General features: G+C 46.6%; 7 protein-coding genes across 7 annotated transcripts; 2 read left to right on the top strand and 5 right to left on the bottom strand.

Moving 5' to 3' along the window:
- Positions 1 to 507: 507 nt before the first annotated feature.
- On the bottom strand, positions 508 to 1,741 carry LY89DRAFT_687638 (uncharacterized protein). Its single transcript, XM_018215546.1, has one exon. The coding sequence runs from the start codon at positions 1,673 to 1,675 to the stop codon at positions 668 to 670; it is 1,008 nt and encodes a 335-aa protein (XP_018067973.1). The 5' UTR covers positions 1,676 to 1,741; the 3' UTR covers positions 508 to 667.
- Positions 1,742 to 2,095: 354 nt separating this feature from the next.
- LY89DRAFT_687637 (uncharacterized protein) lies at positions 2,096 to 3,639 on the top strand. The gene has a single exon (XM_018215545.1). It carries the CDS (start codon positions 2,208 to 2,210, stop codon positions 3,558 to 3,560), a length of 1,353 nt encoding a protein of 450 aa, XP_018067972.1. The 5' UTR covers positions 2,096 to 2,207; the 3' UTR covers positions 3,561 to 3,639.
- Positions 3,640 to 3,981: 342 nt separating this feature from the next.
- Positions 3,982 to 6,241, bottom strand: LY89DRAFT_754511 (Cu-oxidase-domain-containing protein; the record flags this gene model as incomplete). Its single annotated transcript, XM_018221332.1, has 8 exons — positions 3,982 to 4,967; positions 5,016 to 5,414; positions 5,463 to 5,480; positions 5,656 to 5,678; positions 5,738 to 5,786; positions 5,837 to 5,884; positions 5,942 to 6,011; positions 6,065 to 6,241. 8 exons carry the CDS (start codon positions 6,239 to 6,241, stop codon positions 4,057 to 4,059), a joined length of 1,695 nt encoding a protein of 564 aa, XP_018067971.1. The 3' UTR covers positions 3,982 to 4,056.
- Positions 6,242 to 6,985: 744 nt separating this feature from the next.
- LY89DRAFT_709299 (uncharacterized protein) lies at positions 6,986 to 9,596 on the bottom strand (the record flags this gene model as incomplete). Its single annotated transcript, XM_018217749.1, has 13 exons — positions 9,476 to 9,596; positions 9,362 to 9,414; positions 9,210 to 9,278; positions 9,038 to 9,054; positions 8,862 to 8,978; positions 8,718 to 8,813; positions 8,478 to 8,662; positions 8,343 to 8,431; positions 8,043 to 8,292; positions 7,919 to 7,990; positions 7,649 to 7,791; positions 7,309 to 7,602; positions 6,986 to 7,234 (listed from the first exon to the last, which is right to left on the bottom strand). The coding sequence occupies exons 1-13, from the start codon at positions 9,534 to 9,536 to the stop codon at positions 6,986 to 6,988; spliced, it is 1,695 nt and encodes a 564-aa protein (XP_018067970.1). The 5' UTR covers positions 9,537 to 9,596.
- Positions 9,597 to 11,205: 1,609 nt separating this feature from the next.
- Positions 11,206 to 12,851, bottom strand: LY89DRAFT_687635 (FAD/NAD(P)-binding domain-containing protein). The gene is made up of 3 exons (XM_018215544.1): positions 12,186 to 12,851; positions 11,696 to 12,131; positions 11,206 to 11,644 (listed from the first exon to the last, which is right to left on the bottom strand). Exons 1-3 carry the CDS (start codon positions 12,726 to 12,728, stop codon positions 11,505 to 11,507), a joined length of 1,119 nt encoding a protein of 372 aa, XP_018067969.1. The 5' UTR covers positions 12,729 to 12,851; the 3' UTR covers positions 11,206 to 11,504.
- Positions 12,852 to 13,491: 640 nt separating this feature from the next.
- On the top strand, positions 13,492 to 15,837 carry LY89DRAFT_785261 (uncharacterized protein; the record flags this gene model as incomplete). Its single annotated transcript, XM_018222873.1, has 6 exons — positions 13,492 to 13,870; positions 13,956 to 14,068; positions 14,124 to 14,891; positions 14,944 to 15,027; positions 15,075 to 15,620; positions 15,672 to 15,837. The coding sequence occupies exons 1-6, from the start codon at positions 13,694 to 13,696 to the stop codon at positions 15,835 to 15,837; spliced, it is 1,854 nt and encodes a 617-aa protein (XP_018067968.1). The 5' UTR covers positions 13,492 to 13,693.
- Positions 15,838 to 16,419: 582 nt separating this feature from the next.
- LY89DRAFT_754502 (putative MFS transporter Liz1/Seo1) lies at positions 16,420 to 18,400 on the bottom strand (the record flags this gene model as incomplete). Its single annotated transcript, XM_018221331.1, has 10 exons — positions 16,420 to 16,648; positions 16,717 to 16,832; positions 16,901 to 17,105; positions 17,163 to 17,287; positions 17,341 to 17,446; positions 17,508 to 17,694; positions 17,748 to 17,826; positions 17,889 to 18,027; positions 18,081 to 18,138; positions 18,229 to 18,400. 10 exons carry the CDS (start codon positions 18,398 to 18,400, stop codon positions 16,420 to 16,422), a joined length of 1,416 nt encoding a protein of 471 aa, XP_018067967.1.
- Positions 18,401 to 18,458: the final 58 nt, after the last annotated feature.

Genomic DNA, 18,458 nt, shown 5'->3' with positions numbered 1-18,458 from the left:
TGGCAAGGAAAAAACTCAAAGTTTAAAGGAAAATAAATAACATTTCACGAGACATGATGAACTTCTCATATTGAATGTCATCTGAGATTTCATGCCTGTCTTTCAAGGCAGCAGCTAGCCTGTTCTCGATTCAGGATTAAAATCCGAGGAACTAGTTGCCAATTTTTCAAGTCATTATATCCGACATTCATCATCCCGGTATTGCGAACTTGTCGTGCATTATTGTTCAATCACCTCGCCGGTCGGGTATGCAAATGGTTGCATTGCTCTCTCCGGTGATTTCGGAGCCCGACATCAGATCCCACGATTCCCGGCGCTACTGAATCCGATTCTCGCTGAACTTCAAGGTAGGTCGTCTCGCTTAAGCCCCTGATGGCGGGATCCGCGGGGTCAAACCCGGTTACTGCAATTACATTGCGTGCACAAAATGAGAGGGAAAATAGAGAGACAGAGACTGCCGCAGTCTAAAGCTGCGGAGGAATTTTTGTTTTGCAGATATGCAAGTGTATACATTTCTGAACAGCCTTGGTGTACTCAAAGGAGAAAGACGTATCAACTGTATTTCTTCGACAGCATCGATCATACCTGTTGCACGTATGAAGTTCCATGAATCATACTGACCTTATAGGAACAAACGGAAAGCAAACAGATCGCTCAGAGTTGGCTTTTACTTTTTCGTTGCCAAAATCAGGACCACAGGAAAGGTAACCTTTTTCTTCGAGCCTCCTCCTCCAAGAGCATTTCGAAGTTCTTCTAGTAGCTCATCCACCTCCGTAGATCTTGCGCCGGCCTTCTTCTGCCAGTTGGGATAGACAGAATCTAAGTAAGTCTTCACTTCCTCAACTCCCCACTCTTTCGCCCAAAACTGCTTGTCGATGACTTCTATGGTTTTCTCCCCTTCCGCCCTTCGATCCACGGGCTCAAAGTCGAAGTCATAGCCCTCTTTGCTGTTGAAAAGCAATGGGTAGTCATAATTCCACTTATATCTCTCTACCCCTTTCCAACTTTCAGATGGGAAAGCAATGTTATCCAGGCGGCTGACCAGAGCCTCGGCTCCACGAACGTGAAACGGAAATCCTGGCGTTCCTTTGAAAGGAAGTAGAAAAGTGCAGATACGTGTTGCGATGGCATCGTAGATCGCATTGAGAGTATGGATGTCTCCTTCCGCGAAGATTGCTCGACCGTAGAAGTAGATAGCGAGAGTTCCCTCTGGGCGAAGCAATTCATGGAACGCGTCCAATGCCTTTGGAGCGTCTAGTAAAGGTATACATTCGCTGACTGTGATGAGATCAGTCTTTCCTAAACCCACGCCGTTGGGAACAACGCCGCTGGCGAGAGCCTCGGCAGGCGATTTGATGAAGGTCGTCCGTTTATAGAGCTCGGAGGGGATCAATGCAGGAGCAGCAGCCAATGCTTGATCATTCAAGTCTGAACCTACGACGTGGTCGTAGTAGGCAAGTAGTCTCTGCGCAATATTGTCGGGGCCAGTGCCCACGTCATGCGCAATGGCAGTCTTGGATTGCCCGTGGCTCGAGTGATACTCGTTAATTAAGTGGAAGAAACTTTCGTCCGGTGAGGGACGTCCAGCAATGTAAGAGCGCCAGAAATCAACATCACTGCCAAGAACTGCAGTTGTGAAAGGCGTCTCGAGGTCTTGAGTACTAGATAGGGCCATACTTGATGGAAAGCTGATAAAAAGTGATGGTATAGATTTTAAATTTTCCAATTTTTCACACTTGCCTTGTGATTAATAGAAATCCAACATGCACCCAAGAATTTTCTCGCCCAATGAAGCGGAGTCAACTACGGAAGTTTTCAGGGTCACTCATTGCTGTCTACTAGCACCTACGGGAATCAGGATCTCCGTGATCTCCGCTCGGTAGTTCACAAGGTCGGCGATGACCAGATCTTGCCATCCCAGGCACTCTCACTCATGTCGGCTGATTGGTCTCTCCGAAGACGCTAACCCCAGTATCCACCTGGGCTAGATTGTCCTGCAAGGTAATGTCATGCAGTATCGGTCTCCGAACACTTGCTTAAGCTGATACTGAGTCAGTTGTTAGCAGATCTTGTACATAGATTATCCTTGGTAATGCTTTGCCTCAGATAGGATAACTTTATCAGAAAGCTTTTGTCCTAGTTTTGTATCCATTCTTTGAGATATTGAGACGAAGATAGACAACAAAGAGTTTCAAGCAGCAGCAAGCATGTCGACATCAATCACAACAACCGAAGCATCACGAGTCCGTCTGTCCCCAGAACACGTAGGCATCGCTCGCATTGCCGACAGTCCAGAAGGATCACTTGAGCTTGTCGATCGCTTGTTGCAGAAGAACCACGACGACTATCATGTCTATTGGAGGGACGTTGGTGGTCACAACCACATATCACATTCAGTGTTGAGCGTGCTTGCTCTCGGCGGTGGTCCTGCTCAGCTACAACGAGCTTATGACGATGGCATCCAGATCCAACGACCCACTCCTCCGTTAGACAAGCAGGTAGTACAGGATTTAGGAGACTCAGAAAAGTTTCTTACGAAGATTGGTCAGATTGACCACTATACCAACTTCTTGGCGTTCTTCGAGCAACAAATTGACTCAAAGGGTTGGAAAGCAGTCGTGCAAGAATACCTCTTCAGTCGTACTCCAGTTGCTGAGAAACTATTCGCTCAACTTTACGAAGGTGCCTTCCACCCCTTCATTCACGTCGGTCTCGGTATCGAGTTCGAACAGCCAAGCATAATTGCAGAAGGTCTCGCCCAGAGCGTAACGCACGATTCGGCCAATATTGATGTATTCTTCAATCACAGTGAGCAACTAGCCTCGCAATCTGCGACTGCACCAAGCAAGACACTGGTTCAACTGCTTCAGGAAATTCGTGCAAATGATAAACTTCATTACTCTGCCCGCTTACCAGATGGTCCAGTCAGAGTACGAGATGGTGTTATTGGACGCGCTGGTAAAGAGATAGCAGCCTTGGCTGCTCAGTTCCGTGTCAACCCTGAAGACTTGGAGCGATCGACTGCGGAAGCTATCAACGTTGCGGCATATACTGCTGGTGCTGCACAACGAGCAGGCAAAGCGCGAAAGATCGACTTCTTTCACATGCACAATGTCACTAGCTCTCTGTTCTTGACCGTGCTCATCAAGCAGCCATGGATTAGCATTGCAGACAAAGTACGCGTTGTGGAGTGGAAAGCTCGACTTGATCTTGTGTGTTACGCTGCAAGCTCTGCCGCAGAACTTCACATCGAGGATGTGACCAACTACAAGGCTACTAAGAGCGCGGGTCTGGACTGGGCTTCTCTTTACAAAGTTGTCAATGAGGCTCATGATGATGGACATGTAGCAAAGTTTGTGCGAGCTTTGAAGAACGGGGAGGAGGTATCCAAGCCTTTCGAGCATGGTGAAGGGTCTGTTGCGTTTCCTATCAAGGGCGATTCATGGTTTAAGATTGCGCAATTGTCATATGACAGTACTTTGGACATTCCTGTTGATGATAAATGGATATGGGGTGTCGGTTTCGATCCCCTTTGGGCACGAATCCCTCCTCTGGCATAGGTACATCTCATGTATTCAAGTATTTGAATGCAGACCTCCTTATTGTTAGACGCATTACGGTGCAACATATACAACAGTGATTGTAATCAGCTTCGTCTTTGTTTTCCTAATTTCACCCGCTTCGCAATGATCTCGTAAATGTCTTTTTGATTTCGTTTAGTTTTACTCATGATTCCGCCAGAATTGGAATCTAGTCCATGTGAACATCGATTTCCTCAAAGTTCAACATTCATCTTCGGTACTTGTACCAAGGACTGATGGAGATTCTTCGTTGGGACCGGGATGCAAATTTTGGGCTCTTTGGTAGATTGGGAAGAGAAACCATCACAAAAAAAGGAGGAGATTTGATCAACTTTCTTCTTAGCTTGCTGGGTTGCTTTTAAATCGCGACAGAACTAGTGAATTCTTGACAGGAGCAGTCCCCAAATCTAGCATTGAAGCTTTTAAATATGATACTAGCGCATGCCAAAGCGAGTGCCTTGAACTTATCAAGATCTTAAATGCCCGAATCCTCTTGCAGGGCATCAACCTTTTCATTTACCTCTGTGTACCAATCACTCCACTCATCACATCGTTGGCTAAACTCAGGCAACACACCAGCATTGGTCAACAGTCCTTTGATTTTATTAGGCTGCTCGATGAATTGCAACGCAAGACCGTCGCTTGCATGCCACGCAATGTGGCAATGGATGAGCCATGCTCCAGGGTTATCGACCTTGAAGGCAATCCACACAAAGCCGCCTATTGGAACATCGGTAACGTCTCTCCGGGATGGATTGTTCAAGTTTGGTACTATATCGTTCGTAAATGAGCCTTCTCCTTGAGCAAGAACGAGAAGGTCGTGCCCGTGAAGATGGATAGGGTGGACTGACTGAATCGATTGACGAGGAGGAGATACTGTTTCGACAGAGTAATTGTTAGTGATGACGAAGTATACCCATTCGTCGGTCTCAAAGTCCAAGAAGTAAGGAACAGTCTCTGCAGGGAAGGATGAGTTTTTGTCCAAGGCAAGCTTCTTGAGACTAGGATCCTCCCAGTCGAGATATAAAGGAGTGTTCTGAAGCATCCATTTGTGGATGTGAGAGTTTGGATCTGATGCGTTCGGCCAGAATTCCAACCCAATTTTCAAGTAGTCTGCTTCCTCTTGGGTGTTGACTCTATTTCCGACTGTTCTCTTGACAATAGGAACGAGATCCTTCGGGTCTGGATCTGAGCAGCCGAAATTCTGATTTAGCTCACTGGCAGGAGGAGTGTAGGGGTCGCTAGTGTTGTGTGAATCGTATCGTATTATTCCAACACTCGAAGTTGGGAAGAATGTAGCCAGAGCGCAGTAATGTGCATGAATCCAGAAGTTGGTACCGTGCTCGAAAGAGGCATTAGCTTCAACGAGTATGATGTATCGTTGCCCTAATTATCAATTAGCTGCGACAAGAAAGCGTTAGGGATTGAGCGTACCTATTCCGACATTCAAAACATTTGTAGAGTACGGCTCAATGGGAACGAAGTCAGTTTCAATTACCGTGAAATTGTGACCATCGATAAAGAATGTGAGCGTCAGAAGAGTGCCGGTATTCTCAACCGCGATTTTGTATGTCTTTCCTTCTGTGACAAGAACTTCGTAATACTCGGCCTTGCCAGTGCATCGACTATCAGTGGCCTGGTCGCAGTCGCAAACTCCTTTGCCATTAAGGACGATTGAATCTGGAAGTGGCGCAAGATTGCGGACGGTATCGAGCTCCTCATGGTAAAGAGAAAAAGCATCAGCATGATACCAGTCACTAAAGAGCCATGGGCCAAGATCAAAATCATAATCCAAGACAGACGGTCCATTGATGATTAGCGGTCCTCCAACATCTGTTAGTCTGGTTCAATTCAGGTGATAGAATTCAGATCAACGCATACCCACAAGTCCATTTGTGTCTAATTGAGATTAGCTATGTGGTGAAGACAACGGGACATTACCAACATTGCAGGCTGAAATGGGAATGATACCACGACGCACCGTATTGGCCGACGGTGAATTCGTACACTTGTGATGACCCGGGCTTCGAAGATTAATTGCCGTAATTTGAACCTCACGGGCTTTGAAGCTTACCTTGACAGGGCACTGAGTAATACCTGATACTCCATCTAAATAGTTAGTTTGAAATTGGCGTATGCCATGCCAGTGAACAGACGTTCCGTTGTAGTTCTTGAGGTTGTTGATCACAGTTATTCCTTGTAGAACTGTAAGTTTATGCTCCAAAAGAGATCTTCTTGGAGAGCAATCCGCATACGTAAAGTGTCACCCCAATCAGCTTCAATGGTTGGGCCAGGATATCGTCCTACAAGAAGTATTCGGTCAGACACGCAATAATTCCAAGACGACAATGTGTACCTACCATTAAAGACTGTTCCATAGGTCAGGTATCCATCGGGAGCAATCCATTCTTGAGTTATCGTGAGCTCGTACTAAGAATCTCTGTCAGAACAAGCTTTTTCTTCCGTCAAGGCAATTGTCGAACCTCACGTAGCCTGCCAGGGGGAGTCTTGTCTTCATAATCGGTTTGTATGTCAAAGCCAGGGCTCCAGTAGCTTCTATTCTGTGGCGTGTCGACGGGATTTCGCTGTAAGTTGTCTTTCGCAGCAAGGACACCGAGAGCCCAGTGGCTCAAGAGAAGGAGCTGTCGAGATATCAACATAATTTTCCGAGATTAAATAAATGGAGTGGTAAAACCATCAGTAGGAATTAAATGCATGCTTAAGTCAACATATAACCTCAAATTCTCTCAAACGGCATTAGATCGAAAAAAGAAATCCGAATTCGAGGCATTCCCAATGGTGACGCGCCCTCGGAACCGAAGCATGTACAAGCATGTCCGAAAGATTGGCTCTACCCGCGGGATGCCACGTATTTGGCTAGATCCAAGTGTAGGTCCGAACCGGAGGACCGGGATTCTTCTTTCGGGTTGCGAGGGGGACATGCCAGGTTTTTGATGACAATTGGCCGATACTGAAGCACCCACAATACAAATTAGACGGCTTGATCTTCGGAGAACAAGCCAACATTGGAGCAAGGATAGGGCCTTGAATTTCCAATGTCCCACTAAGCACGAGCTGTAAGGTACAGCGGACCGATGCTTGGCATCACCTATAAGACCCCATTCTGTCAATGGATCTGCCAATCCCTTGAAACTTTGCATAGAATTCACGATTTTCTGTGGAATAGGGAAAATCAATAGAAGCAATTGTACAATGGGTAAACGGTGTCTTACATGTCGGGTTCACGCGATGAGAGAGATCATGTAGCTTCAAGAACGATGTATTAAAGTTGTTTAATGAAGGTGCATTAAACTAAGTACGGCGAGATACATGTTATTGTCTTTTTCGTGGCCTTCTCCTGGCCGTTCAAACATATGGACTAGTCCGTGACCTAGCTTGAAAGCTCAGAGTCCAGAATCAATCTGGTCGACTACAGTGGTATTTGTGTACGCACCCCAATCTCTACACGTCTGGGCAAGAACACTTGGAATCTGTAAGTTGGCAATATCATCCGGGCGCTCCAATACCGTAACATAAAGACCATTAGACACGTGCCAGGCAACGTGGCAGTGTAATGGCCACGCTCCAGGATTGTCGGCAAAGAAGGAAATGACCAAGTATCCATATCCAGGGACAAGTTGCGTGTCTCTACGCTGCGGATTTTCGGGTCTGACAATCGTACCGTCCCAAGTTCCATTACCAAGAGCCTCAACAAAGAAGTTGTGACCATGCAAATGCATTGGGTGGGTTCGGGATTATTGTTGTTGAGAATAATGCGAGTTGAATCGTTGGAGCCAAAATTGTATACATTCCATTGGGGGTCCTCAGGGTAGGAGTTGTTGCCTTGGTTGGAAAGGAGCAAGATTGGAGCATTGAAATCCCCACGAAAAGAAACATTGTTCATAGTAAAGAGAAAACTTCCAGTTTCATTTTGAACGAGGTCAATCAGGATTTCTTTCGTAGTTGCCGGCGACGGAGGGGTGGCAAGGGAATACCAGGGTACGGTTTCAGTAAGATCGTCCTGTGAACAAGTCAGTATTCGTCGTGGAATGGATCAAATAACAAACATTTGCACAGATCTGTATGCTTTCCTCAAATATTGGCCATGGCGTAGTGTCTGGTGTGTATTCGTTCTCGTAATAAACGATAGCCGTTGCGTTGGGCTCGTTGGTGTTTGCGCATGCGCCCTGAGGACTTGCTGATCTCGCCCCTATAGCACATCAGTATGGAGTTTAAAAGGGGTATCTGGAGCCGAGAAATATAGAAAACTCTTCGTAATGAGTACAGCAGAACCAAAGAGCAGCGAGGAGCATTGAAAAGGAGATTTGGTGGCTGACAATATGAACCAGTGGCACCTGGGAGCCCTTCAACAATTATATCTGTGCGCTGTCCAACAGCTATGGTAACAACTGAAAGTTGTAAGTAAGGCTTCAAACGAAAAGTTCAACGGGATTGGAGTACATTGAGTCTCGTAAGGAATTACAGGCGTAAAGTCGTTTGCAATGATAGTCAGGTTATGGCCATCGATCGAAAATTTCTGAAGTGCGCTTGCCCCAGCGTTGATCAGGCGAAGGCGATGTTTCTTGCCAGCTGTAAATTTGAATTTCGACCGAGGAGCATTGTTAAAGCAAGGTGTTGTGTCGTTAATAGCTTTCGTAGAGCAATTGAAAGGGTTGCGCCCATTAATAAAACTATTGTCACCAGGGACCGCCTACCGTTGTCAGCGAGGTTAGCATTTTCTTTTGGTCATATCTAACTTACAACTACGCCAAAATCTGACGAGAAGAGGTCTTCAACGATTGAGAAGTAGTCTTGATGATAGTAATCAGTCACAAACACTGGCCCGACATCTATCAAAGTCAGAGAGATCTCGTTGCTGGGATTCAGGTTACAAACCGATATCGTATGGCACAGTTTCTGGGCCATGAATGACCAGTGGCCCAAACAATCCTCCCGCATACTGAGCCGAGTAGTGTGAGTGGTACCAAGATGTCCCATATGAATCTGCAAGAAAGGTATAGGTGAAAGTCCCTCCAGGAGGTATTGGACATTGCTGAACAGAAGGAACGCCGTCAAACCACCTAGTCGGTTCTAAATCAGTCAAGTGCTCCAAATAAGTCAAAAAATGTTACTTACTGTGAGGTCCGCTGCAAAATTCCGTGCCAATGTAGAGCTGTCCCTTCTTCAGGGTTTGTAATCTCGTTGCGAACAGTGACTTGAATTGTATCACCCCTATGCTATTAACGATGTCTTCATGATCTGTAATCGATGGCTTTGTACCAATTTGCTTCGATCTGCGGCCCGGGGAATTGACCGTTGATAAGAAGCACCTTTTTCAGATATCCATCAGGAGCGATCTTGGATCTCTGAATAGTGAAGTCATATCGACGAATGACGCTGAAAGGTGTCAGCCCATGGGAATATGCGGCTTGTGCAGAAGGCTTGAGGGAGCTTGCCCGGTTGGTGGTGGGTCTACAGAGCATTAGTTATTGCATGAAATTTAGGTCACTCCCATGCTTACCATCTAAATAACACACCAAAGTGAGCCAAAAATACGCATGTTAACTTTCAAATATCAAAGACTTACCAACTGTGGAGCCGTCAGTATTCTAAAATTTCCAACAAGTGATCAAGGGTCTTACGTGGGTTTGTATTATTTGCAGTTCTGGTGCCCCATGGAAAGCCTTGTGGTAGCGGCTAATTCAAGTGTTAGTCAATGAAAAGCTTCCAGTTTCGATCATGTCGGAAAAGAAACGACTTTGTTAGATTGCAATACGTACAGTGACGGGATCTGAAGTAAAGAGGTAGGGAACAGAAAGATTAGGATAATCCACTATTCATAAAAGTCAGTCAATTAATCGATAAGAGCTGCATACGCGTATGGAAAGCGATACCTTGAGCAGTGATGAAAGGGGCCAGAAGAAGAGCCCCAAGGCGAAGATAGGTGAGCCTCATTTTATCACTAATTCCAAGAACTTTCTTGCGTTGCTTGGTGAGCAGTTCTGAAACGTGAGGAGAGAGGAATTGAGCAATTTTGAGAGTCAATCTATTCTTTATACATCCACTGCATCACTATGTAATTATATTTCAAGGGTCCACCAAGCACATTTTACCAAACCCAGCCGTCTTCTGAGAGGCGTCCCAGTTGGCGGTTTCTCGGAAAGCATGCACCCCTGATCCACCCAGTCTGCTGGTATGAACTGATGCGTCCAATTTCTTGGCCATTTTGGATCATCCAATCACAATTTAAGGCTTCCGGAGTCCGAACGAAGGAATTGAATCATAAGGGAGGCTTGAGGCTGACTCTGACCTTCCTCTTTGATATTGATGGCTGGTCAGATCAAGATCGGGAAGTGTTCGGGAATTACTGCAATTTTTGCGAATCCTTCAAGCGCAGAGAAGGTCTATGTCGTCTTCAGCCATCACGGGATGCCACGAGGCGGACTCATATGTCAAGGGTAAGCTAAGATCACTTTGATTAGCCCTGCATTTGGAGGATGATCTGCGTACGTGTCTCGGATCGATTTTCTTGCTGCCTTACCTAGGTACTGCAGTGGAGTCCACTCGCACGTGATTTAACATGAACCATACCTAAAGCGAACATAAAGCTTTGCTGGAATATGCTTCCGATTGAAGAGAGGAGGATCCAATTGTTGTTTGAGTGTATCGTGCAATAGCACTATTTTCTTCGTCACTTGATATTGGCTTTCCTCCTGCATCAAGTATCACAACATGTGCCGCAGGGAAGCGTCTCCCACGCGCGGCCAGGGATTTGCCCCACGCTTTCAGTCTGCCTCTTCAAGTTTCCGAAATATTGAGTGGCGTTGTGCGTGCCGTAAGAGACGTGGGGCATGTGGCGTTCCCAAAGACAAGGTTTCTCGGGGTGGCTTCCGAAGCGACGAATACAACTTCACAATTTTTCAAACCGGACTGCATTGTGTTATTCGCTATCGTAAGGCGACATCTCTCCACCTTTTGATACGGAGCGATTGCACTTGCTAAGTAAGGACGGCTTACTTGTCGCGCCGCAACCGCTAAAATATTCAATAGGTCCTTTCGCGTGCAACCCAAAGTGTCAGCTCGCGCTGCTTGCCTGTTTTGCAGGAGAGGATGTCACACATACGAAGTATACGGGACAGCTGAAGAGTGCTATCTTACCGGAAATATCGTGGGCCGAGGGCTCGTTCAAAGTATCACTTAGATTCAACTGGTATGTGTCACGTTTTCAAAGTAATCGGCCGACTTACGGCTCGGGCCTTGCTCCTTCCCTTCGGTGACCCATCGTTTCTGTCTTACCTGCAGCGCAGCCCCGAGTCTGATTGGCTTTTCGGTGTTACTCATCGGGCTTCGGGATGCATATGAATTACATTCTTCTTATTGGCTTTGCGCGTCTCGTTGTCCGAGACAATTTAGTGGAGATAAATGGTTGCAATCTTAATTTCAAAAGTGAAGATCAGGTTCAAGGATCACACAATGAGCCTGCATATGTACATAATTAGTCACAAATGCCGCTGTCACTGGACTTGTATATGCAGCTATGAAAAATCCATATCAAAGGTAGAAGCCCCATGTGACAATTGGGCTAAGCCTAAGGCGCACTGTCCACAACACTCTCAAAGCTCATCCAGAAGAGGTACCCGTTTGCTCTTGAATAACCTCCATTCACGATACTACGCGCGTGTGGGAACGTAGGTGAAAAAGCACGAGAAACTATATGTTGAGTGGATGCTATGAGAAGTATTCAGAATGGGAAAAGAATTTAGAAAGGCAGATGATTCGAGCGCTTTCACCATAGAAGACTTCATTTCAAAGTAAGAGATAGAATATTATGGGGCCTCAAAAACCCATTAACTCAAATTCATGCATACTCTGCAATGGTGGTATCTGCCATAACCTCAAAAACAACAAATAGGCAAAGTAGCCTTAGTACGCAGAACCACTAACAGTGGGGGCAAGTTTGTCAATGAACAGGTTCTTTCTAAGGAAGTGTACCAGGAATCCGGGAAGCTTGACATTTCCCAGATGACCAGTTCCTGCCTTTCTGCCCACCGTCAAGCCCATACCTGCGTGATATTAGCCAAAGTTGCAGTTCAGGGGTCAAGGAAACTACCTACCACGTACACCATCCTTGTAAGGAAGGGATGGCTGGCTGCTGAGAATCTTGATAATGTTCTTAGCAATATGAGCAGACTGTCCATCTGCGAATAAGAATTGAGGTGGTTCGCGGTCCGAGACATCACCAATAGCCCATACATTGTCTGCTCCCTTCACTTTCAAATAATCGTCAACTATGACAAAGCCGCGGTCGTTGAGGAACTGCTTGGGGATGTACGAGGAGTTGGGCGCGACACCGAACGTCGGAAGGTACACATCGGCGATCAATTTTTCCCCACTCGAAAGCTCGAGTATGTGCCGACCATCTGCTCCTTCAACGGAGCTCACGACTTGGGTCTTCAGCTTCGTCTTCACCTTCAGGTTTTGGAGCAGCTGTGTTGCGACTTTCTGCACACTTGGGATGGCTGCCTCGAGAATGGTTGGTCCCTTCGAAATCTGAAATAGTTAGCAAGTCATTAGGGAACCGAAAATGAGTAGCACCTAGCTTACCAGAATAATTTCCTTCGACGTTCCATACTTAAATCCCAGCTCGCCAGCAATCTCGACACCTGTTGCGCCGGCGCCAGCAAGAACAATCGTCTTAGCTTTCTTGATCTGGGCTTGAATGTTGTGAATCCCATCTTTGGTTGCTTCGGTCGAGGCCAATGTCTTGAAAGGTGTCCCCCCTTTAGTGCTTGTCCCCGTGGCAAGAATCAAGAAGTCGTAGTCAATCACTTTGTCCTCATCAGACCCAAGAATCTCCAAGTGCACCTTCTTCGCCTCAACACCGAGACTTTTGGCAGAGGCAACAATGAACTCGAATTGGCCTGCGGGATATTGCTTGAAACCAGGAGCAATAGGCTGGAAGACCTTCTCATCAGAGAGCTGTCCAGGGACGACGGCTCGGGGCAGGGCAATGTTCCAGTAGAAATGGGTATTTGGAGACACCAAAGTGACTCTGATCTTCGCACCTGTCTTCCCAGCTTGTTTCAAAATCCGATGTGCGCTACTGACACCGGCGAAGGAGGCTCCAAGGATGACAATGTTAGTCATGGCGCGAGATTCGAGGCTTGAATTGCTGGTGGACAGCGGCGAGAAGTAATTTCCCGTGAGAAAGTGGAATACAGTATTGAGAGCTTGCTGCACGGTGCTTGCGGCGAGACGAAGAATTCGAAGCACTGTTTGAAGATGGAGTTATTTATGAGAGCTCAAGGCTACAGAAGAAGTCAAGCTATATTTGAGTCACCCTGGCATGTAGATGCCGCTAACAGGGCAAGACAGGTACCAATTACTCACGGGTACAGCCAGCTGCTCCCGCTCCGAGAGACGTGGTTGCATAAGTCTGCATAAAGTTGACACAAATGCCCACCGCCTCTCACCGCCGCTGACTAAGTACGCTACGGCATCGGTTGTATTGGTTGTCGTGTCTCATTACCGACGCCGGAAACGCGAAATGATTGATTAGCTTGCATATCATATCATATCATACCTAGGTACCTAGGTAGGTAGGTATCTACATTTTGCAATACAGCCAGCCAGCCAGCCAGCACAGGAGGCGCTTCTGTGTTTTTGCTCGCACACTTTTCGGAGACTTTTTTACGCAGTCGAATACGGCTGCTCTTGTCGCATTTACGGTGCACTGCACTGCACCGTTGGTCCCTTGCTTGCTTCCTAGGTAATTAACTTCCGCGTATCTTGGTCCCCCATGCATTCAGTGTGCACCTTCCAATGTTTCGCTGTGCTGTGCTGTGCTGTGCTGTGCCCGGTGCCCCGCGCTGCCCTGCGCCCTGCCATGGCGTAATAACCACAACCCGATTGCACCATTCAATCAGCGTTCATCGCTCTTTCACCTCCGCGCTCGACTGTCCTCCCCTTCCATCTATCTCCCTTGAAGCAAGCAAACAACAACACTCATTTTCGGCGGTGCATACTCCGGCTCGAATAGATGCGCCAAGCTATTGATTCCTATTCTATTCTTGTCGTCGGTCACGGGGTTGTGATCGCGTCTGCTGTTCCCAATGATGGCCATGGAAACAGGCGAGAACGTGAACTCTTCGCGCAAACGACGACGAAGCTTTTCAAAGTCTCGAGATGGGACCGAGGCCTCTTGGAGTGCCGGTGAAAGTGTTGCCGGCACTCGGAATGCAAACAGAGCCTTGGGCGCTTCAAAGAGACTGATCCCAAAAGCAAACACTGTACGATTACGATGACCTCGCCCCACCTCCATCCCAAGGTGGAACGAAATCTGATATTGCGGCTCTGCTGATCACTCATTCTTAGGCCTGTGAGACCTGTCGCCAGAAGAAGGTAAAGTGCAATGAAGGACAACCGATCTGCGGCTATTGTGACACTCACGGCTTTCGCTGTGATTACCGGCAGCGGCCAGTTTCGAGGTGCGCCTTGCCCCGTCTCTGACTTTCTGACTGAGGCTGAACTGACCTCAAACAGTAGAGAACAGATGGTGACTACACTACTTCAACGCCTAGCCCTTGTTGAAGAAAAAGTCGAGAGAGTTGAAAACGTTATTCTATCTGGAGCAGCCCCAGCCAACCGCCAGGCGAAGATCACGCAAGCGGTGGCGTTTCCAAATACACCTGTTGAGACACCTTCCCCCCTGGGAACAGACGCTCAGTTCCTGCTGCCATCCGATCAGCTATGGTTCCATCTCTTGTCGGAGGCCTCCGCTACAGTAGATAGAGCTCCAAACAGTTACGAAACACCCGTTTCTCTCTCCGATGAAGCGGCAACAAAGTCACGATACCTGGGGAAATCACCCTTCGCTTGTGAAGAAGACCGTGCTCCACTGTCTGACTCCACTAGCCATAGCGAGCCGACCAATACTGGTGATATCAGACCATGGCTGCAATATTATCTCGAACACGCATGTCCCATGTATCCCGTGATGTGCGACCCCAGTGCTCAAACCATTTCAGAATTTGTGGCAGCTCAAGGATTCAGTGAAGATATAGAGTCATGCTTCAGCCTCCTTATTGTTGCTCTTGCAAAAGCGCATAGGGATGAGGACTCCACAGGAAGTGGTATGTCTGACTTCCATCGTGCAACTCATATCCTGAGCAGAGTCGGCACTCAGTTCAAGACGAAATATGTCCAAGCTCATGTCCTCTCTGCACTATTTCTACTGAAGAAGGGACGTCTACTTGATTTCTGGAAAGCTTTGCACACGGGATGCACACTGCTTTATACAATGCTCAAAAGGTAGAAGAAGTCATACGCAGTCATAATGCTTCTTGAAGACTAACATCTTTAGGGACGAGGCAGATAGCATTGAAAGAGGTGTGCCAGAGAAAATGAACATAAGACGTATCTACTGGATTTGCGTGAACTTCGAACGGTAAGCGCCCTCTCCCCTTGCTCAAAGGCTTTACTAAATATTGATAGCGATGTACGGAACGAAATTGATGACACCCTATCATGTAGTCCATTACCTGAACTACAGGACAGCTTCCCCTTGCCACTTGGCTGTGACGAGCTAGATCTCTCACACTTGCCACCTCGGCTTCGCACCACCCTTACCTTCTTCCTGGCCGAGATGTCTCTTAAAGCTATTACAGAACGAATTCTCACCACCGTCAATCTAGAGTTTTACGTTCAAGACGTCCAAACTAGGAGAGTGGAGCTCTCACCTCTGTTCCAAGAACTTCGACGTCAGCTAGATGAATGGATTGAAAGTGTACCCTCCTTGAACTGGTCATCGGAACCCACGAAAGGCCTCGCATCTCCTCTGGCCACAAGGGTGAAATTGATGTATTGGTTTACCAGATTTTCGTTGTTTAGGCCTCTCATAAAACGCGTGTTGGGTGATTCAGGCAGTATGTTTCCAATGCTAGGGTGGAAGCTTCTCCGAGAGGGTCTGCAAGCAGGCCATTCTCTAATTAAGGTGACGATCTTGGAACAGTCGGATATTGATGTTATTATAGCGAACAGGTAAGCAGATCTGCAGGGTTCTGGTCTTAATTCTTCTAATCCAACTCCAAGGATCCTTTCAACAATTTGTCTACTTAGAGAAACAGTCGAAAAGGGTTATTTCTCAGCAGGGCGGGATGAGGATATAAGTGTTGTTCTGCAGGAAGGAATAGATGTGCTGTGGAACCAATTAGTCGGGAAATCAGAGTGGATCAAATGTAGGATTTACAATCTATAAATTGGAAATTTTCTGGACATCTTCTCATCATTCTTCTGCGCTCTCTCAAAATTTGTGATCAAAATCTTCAATTCCTGTGTTTCAAGAAATCCAGCCCCACGATGACCCCACGATTACCCTACCCCGCTATTCCTCACACGAAAACGATCACAGCTACCATGAGACGAATTGGGAGCAATCACTTGACAAATATCAGAAAGTACAAGCAGCCAGAACATCCTCAGTGGCTCAAGAATTACCAACATCACGCAAATGTGGTCTCAGTTTGGAAGATATTCCATTCAATTCAATTTAAGTCTGTCCCAAGTGACAGATATGCTTCTCGACGAACATAACAATTACTATAACTAAGTATCTGGCGAACTTCGTTTCTGTCTCGTACTCTGAGACAATAATTAACCATTTAAAGAGTCTTGATTCCCACTTCAGCTCTCTTCTCATCAGCCTCCAAATCCTGCTTCAAATCTGCGCTCTGCACTTCACTCACAGACCTTTCCTGCAGATTATCATTCTTCCTGAAGTGAAACGAGAAATCAGTACAAGAATTTTCAGTCTTTTGCTGATCGTGCTGAGACTGGATACTCACTTTCGATTTTCTCTTTTCTGCAAGACCGCAACCAACCCTGAGACAATGACAAATAAAGCCGAGGTAGAAACTGCAGTGATGAATCCTTTGTGATATCTTGGAGCGTCGATTTGCTGCCAAACAATAAGTGGGAGCCATGCTGAAAGAACATTGTTCATCATATTCATGCATGCCAGGACAATAGCACGCTCCTCGTTATCATCACGGCAAACCTCGTTCGCCCAGCTGCAAAAGAATCGTGTCAGTATATGCTGATGAAAAGTTCAAGTTCGAGATAGGAAAAGTAGACTTACGCATTGGTGATGCCGGAAAGACCTAGAACCTGGCCGTATAGAATGTAACAAGCCCACTTCCAACCCTCGGCGATATTCCATGCCGCCAATGAGCTGAAAAGAACGATTTGGACAGTCTAATACAAACACTTTGGTCAGCTTCATGTCATCGCCAGAAATGAAGTCAATCACAGAGCGAACATACCCCTCCAAAGACCATCAAAGGCCATCTTCGACCACCCAAAGCATCGGAAATCCATGCATACGCGACGGCGGCAACGACAGAGGTGGTGAAGGTGAATGAAGGATAATTGTTGATCTGGGCGAGGTTGTATCTGGGCTTCCCATGCTTTTTGGCAGTCTTCAGGTACAGAGGAAAGATGGGAGTGCCTTGCGTTCCACCAAGCGTCCTGTATCAAGAATCAGAAACGAGATTCCGGGGCATCTGAGTGTACAGATTCACTTACGCGTATAAGATACTGAACAGCCATATGTGCCATGATGTCAAGATCTTTTTCACCTTGGAGACGGTGTAAGGTGTCCGCAGCTTTCGTCCCTCTGCCACCATTCGTCTCTGCGCCAGTTGAATTTCCTAATTGGCATTTGAATGAGATGTTTGTCTCTTTACTGGGTTGCGCATCTTACCTCTGGCTTGAAGAACCATCCACGATTTGTTTCAGGGAGATCTGGGAGGAAGAAGAAGCTAGCGAAGGCAATAGGAAGAGATATTACTCCATCTACGATAAATAACCTTGGATATGAAGGTAAGCTTTTATGACATAGGAGTGCCAGGGTGTGGGATTGCCACTTACCACTTCCAACCTGCAAGGCCACCTCGCCCACCAAGATGAACGACAGAGGACATCAGGGCACCTGAGAAGATTGTTGCGATACTACCGCTTGCGTTAAGGATACCTGATCGCTTTGCAATCTCGTCTTTTCGATACCAGGAGCCAATCATGTAGTTGAGTCCTGGATAGAATCCAGCTTCAGTGAGACCTGGTGAGGTATTTAACATAATATTTCTTCTACCAATAATTAATGAGACCTACCGATAAAGAATCGAAGCACGTAGAGTTGAGTGGTATTTTTGCAAGCCGCAAGACACATTGTCAAGACTGACCAAATTATCTAGGCGTCCAGTCAGTAAATGCGGGAGAGAAGAAGATATCATGCTCGCTGGGCCTACTTACTTCTAAAACAGGAAGCCATATTGATGGTCGGACACGGGTCAAAATGATATTACTTGGTATCTCTCCCACAATATACCCAACAGTATAGCAAGTCGTCACATAATTCAATTGATTGCCAAACATGCCCAGGTCTTCTTTCCTACGAGTACTGTGTCAGAGTCTATGATGTCGAGAATAGGAGTGGTGACATACATCCCAGATACAAATGCATTGTTGAGATTGGCGGCATCGAGAAACTTGACAAAGAAGCCTGTGGTTACAATGAGCTACGTCCAAAAGAACCTTCCAATGGAAGCACATCACAGTCAGGGCACGATAGGAATGAAAAATTTGAGCATACCCAAACATCCAAAACTAAGCAATGCGACATCAATTTTGAGAAGAAAATGCCGTTCTTCGGGTGATTTGTCAAAGCTGTCCCAAATGAACCGACGCCAATCCTTCTTCACTGGCTGCTGCAGTGAAGTCGGATAAGCAGACGACTCAACAACGCCCTGGAGTTGCTTCGACATCTCCGCCAGTTGTGAGTAAAGTTGCAGCTGGGAAAGATTTCGAATTCCGCAGAATAAC

The sequence above is a fragment of the Mollisia scopiformis genome (assembly GCF_001500285.1).
Source record: "Mollisia scopiformis unplaced genomic scaffold LY89scaffold_19, whole genome shotgun sequence".
Taxonomy (NCBI): domain Eukaryota; kingdom Fungi; phylum Ascomycota; class Leotiomycetes; order Helotiales; family Mollisiaceae; genus Mollisia; species Mollisia scopiformis.
Note: the sequence above shows the minus strand (reverse complement) of the source record. Positions and strands in the feature narration are given on the sequence as shown.